Source organism: Galeopterus variegatus, unplaced genomic scaffold (assembly GCF_000696425.1).
Source record: "Galeopterus variegatus unplaced genomic scaffold, G_variegatus-3.0.2 Scaffold2954, whole genome shotgun sequence".
Lineage (NCBI taxonomy): Eukaryota > Metazoa > Chordata > Mammalia > Dermoptera > Cynocephalidae > Galeopterus > Galeopterus variegatus.
Genome location: NW_007729065.1, coordinates 8,096 through 11,986, shown reverse-complemented (window position 1 = coordinate 11,986; position 3,891 = coordinate 8,096). Strand labels below are relative to the sequence as shown.

The following is a 3,891-nucleotide window of genomic DNA, read 5'->3' as shown; positions in this document are numbered from 1 at the left end:
ACATATACCCACATATTTCCTACATAATCCATTCTTTTGTTTATCATTTACATCCATCCAACATCCCATATTCTGGGGTACCTAGGACCTAGAAATGCTAACAGGAATCTCATTCCTATCTGTAGATAAAAATTTAATTTTCTAATAATCATGGGAAAAATAATCATCAAAATTAAAATAAAGATTATATTGCATTTCAGAGACTTGAAGGTCTTAAAAGGCTTTTAGAGTAACAATGGTGATTTAAAACCAAATAAAGCAAAAGATTGTGAGCAACTCACATGTTTGAGATCATTTTTAAACTGCTTTAGTTCATATCCTCTGGAAATCTTTGGAGAAAACAGCACTGCTCCATGCATATGACTGACTAAAGAAGTGATGGTCCGACGACCTACACCACTGCGTCCTGCTAATAGAAGTGAACCTCCAGGGAAACTCAGCACTCTATCTATCCTAGACATATACTCCAGGACTTCTTGGAAAAGTAAAATATCTAAATTCTGGTTATCTCGTCCATAATGAATAAGACCCTTTTTAAAAAATCACAAAAGAAATTATAATTAATATAAGCTATAATTACACAATAAAAATGTTACTTATCTTAATTAAAATATTATACTTTTGATACATTCAAGAAAAGGGGTGAAGTAACTACATGTGATCTCACACCCAACATTTTATCCATCCAGTAATACAGGTTTACAGGCACTCTAAGAAAAAACTCCCATAATGTCAGACAAGTTCAAGGGTCCACAAAAATTGATTCTTTTGGACATTAATACAACTAGTAAAAAGCAGCATGAGATAGCAGGTTAATTATCAAAACTTTAAAAGCGTTCAGATTTCTTTAGTTCTTATATTGATGCACATAGACCATAAGACAATCCAGGAATTCTAGAAACCTAGTCTAAAACAGCTTTTGTGAACTCTTGTTCTTTTGCACTGCTTAGGAATGAATCGAAAGCCCACACAGGTACCATGCTCTGTGAAGACTAAGTGATAGAGTGCAGGAAGAGAAAAAGGACAATTCGACTCCATATACTTAGCCTTCAACATTCCCAAACTTTACAATATCCATTCCAGGCAAATCAATCCATTTGTCAGACCGTGAACAAACTTTTCCTGATATAAAATCCACACTATTTCAATAAATTTTAATTACTGAAGCAATCATATGTAATACTGTTTCTTCTTTATTGTAACTAAACTTAAAGAAAAGAAAGAAAGCCTCTATGACAGTGCTACTCAAAATTTCAGTGGACCAGCAGCATCAACAGGGGAGCTAGAAATTCGGACCCTCTGGGCCTCACCTAGTGAATCTTACTCTGAGTAGGGGACCCAGGAATCTGCATATTTTCCAGTTCTCCAAGTGATTCTGATGCTTACTTAAGTTTGACAACCACTGCTCTAGGATGATTTCCGAATTAATACTAGGCCACATTAATATTTCCAATATCAGATGCCTTCTCTCAAAATGTATCTTAGCAATTTAACACATATCTGTGTAAGTACATGGGCATCTAGTTACATCTGCCACAATGGACTAAATTCCAAAAGATAAGAACCAGCTTTGCCTATTCTATGATCTTCCATTTCTATGACCTCAAAATGTTTACAATAAATATTTTTTAAATGACCATAACCATAACCAAATCCTAGTTCAAATTCATGATTCATATTATACCTTTTTAATAACATCCTTGAGATCTGCAGAGTTTAGTTTTCCAAGCGGTTTTCCATGTGGAGGCAATGGTTGTCCTAGGGCTACCCTTGGTCCTGAAATATGTCTAGCTCCCCATGTAACATAGAAATTATCTGTAGAAATAAAGGATATTTTTGTTTTATATGTATTATTTGTACTAGGAGAATCAGTAAATATATTGCTTATTAAATTATTTTAAAATTAATCAGTCCATATATGATTATACTCAGAAAGGCAAAGGTAAATTAAAGTGTGGCTTGGAAGATCAATTAAGAACAGTTAAAATACAAAGACTTTAAATTGCAATACGTAAAGTGTGGCTTGGAAGATCAATTAAGAACAGTTAAAATACAAAGACTTTAAATTGCAATATTGAACTCTACCTGAGAACTGACTGGCATATCCTTATTCTGTATTTATCCCCCCTTTTCTTTCTCCCCAAATGAATTGGCTTCCTTCTACCTTTCTCCTATTTTCCTTTTTCTATTCTTAGTTTGCCCTATTTTCCTTTTCCTTCTCCAGAATCTTTACATAAAATTTCTAAATTGAAAATAACACATTAAATTAGCAAGTAAACAATATGAAAACTCTCCTCGAGAAAGAACACAGATTTATTAATATCATCAAGAGCGCTAACATCTAAATTTTTTAAGCCAAATTTTAAACAGAAAATAAAAATCTCCCAAACATTGCTTAAAATTATCTATAACTATATTCCTGTTACCATACAAGAAAAATCTATTCACCATTCTACTGAACCTTTCCCCTCCCACTTCCCCTGTGGGTCAGTTTCGGATGTCACACACTCAGCTCTACACTATCCTAAACTAACAACAACCTTACCTTCCCTAGACCCAAGCTACTTCATGTTCCTCTCCTTTCCTTCATCATCACATTTCTTACATTATTTTCTAGGTATAGAAATCACTATGCTAAAACTCTTATTTAGGAACAACAATGCTGCCCCAATCTCCAAATCTAAATTTTCTTTGAAGTCATTATCCAACATGACCTTTGTGCATGTCTTTCTTGAAGCTTTTTTCCTTGCAGCTGTATGACCCTACTCATCAAGCCATAACCTCCACTTCCTTTCAGTTTTCTGCTTATCCCTTATACAAGGGGTCTTCAAAAAGTTCATGGAAGGATTTGTATTATCTTTTAATTCAACTTTTCCATGAACTTATTGAAGTACCTTCACAAATTGATGTCTTCCAGGATCCAAATTCAGCCTTCTAGTCTTTTAATTCTAAACAGTCCCTGTGAATTATTTAATATTTTTCTGTGTATTAAATTATCAATTATTTATATACCAAGAACCCACCCACTACTTATCTCTAGGCAAGTCACCAAAGCTCCAGTCTAGTCCCACATTTCCAATTGCTTAATAGACATATAATTCACAATTCACTCACTCAACGCTTATCTATTGAGCACCTGTGTTTAAACATTATACCTTCTGCTTGAGATAAAGTAGTAAATAAGACAAACATGATTCCTACCCTCACAGATGATAAACTCCATGTAGGGTTCCAAAAGACCTTCAAAAAAGCTTGCAAACATTCAAATGCATGTATAAAGCTGAGCCCACTACCGTCACACCTCATCATTTCTCCCCTGGACTATTTCAGTATCCTCTTACCTTGTATCCCTGCTACAAGTCTCTGCCTGCTCACATATATCCTCACAGCTAATAGAGTAACACATATAGAAACAAAACCTGGTAGTGCCACACCATTCTAATATTACATATAGCTTTCCACTCTCCAAAAAAAAACAACAAAACAAAACAAAACAAAAAATCCTAATGAAGGCCCTGTGCAAATCTGCCACTTATAATTGCTCAAAAAAATTGAAAACTTAAACTTAGGTGTAAATCTAACAAAACAGATACAGGAATTGTATGCTGAAAACTATGCAAGACTGAAGTAAGAAAGCAAAGATGTAAATAAATGAAGAGACATACCATGTTCATGAACTGTAAGACTCAACATAGTATAAATGTCAATTCTCCCCAAACCTATATAGAAATTTAATGCAATTCCTATCAAAATTTCGCACTATTGTTTATAGATATAGACAAGATTATTCTAAAATTTATATGGAAAGGCAAAGGAGTGGAAATAGCTGGAACAATTTTAAGAAAGAAGTATAAATCAGTTTACCCAATTTCAAGACTTATTATATAGTAG

At 33.8% G+C, this 3,891-nt stretch overlaps 1 protein-coding gene across 1 annotated transcript in view; it reads right to left on the bottom strand.

Moving 5' to 3' along the window:
* LOC103599419 (cytoplasmic dynein 2 heavy chain 1-like) overlaps nucleotides 1–3,891 on the bottom strand; it is a gene marked incomplete at its 5' end in the record, with an annotated part of 226,059 nt that overhangs the window by 214,354 nt on the left and 7,814 nt on the right. The window contains 2 exons of the mRNA XM_008583524.1: nucleotides 282–530; nucleotides 1,685–1,815. Coding sequence (XP_008581746.1) covers nucleotides 282–530; nucleotides 1,685–1,815 — 380 coding nt within the window. The remainder of the gene's footprint in view (nucleotides 1–281; nucleotides 531–1,684; nucleotides 1,816–3,891) is intronic.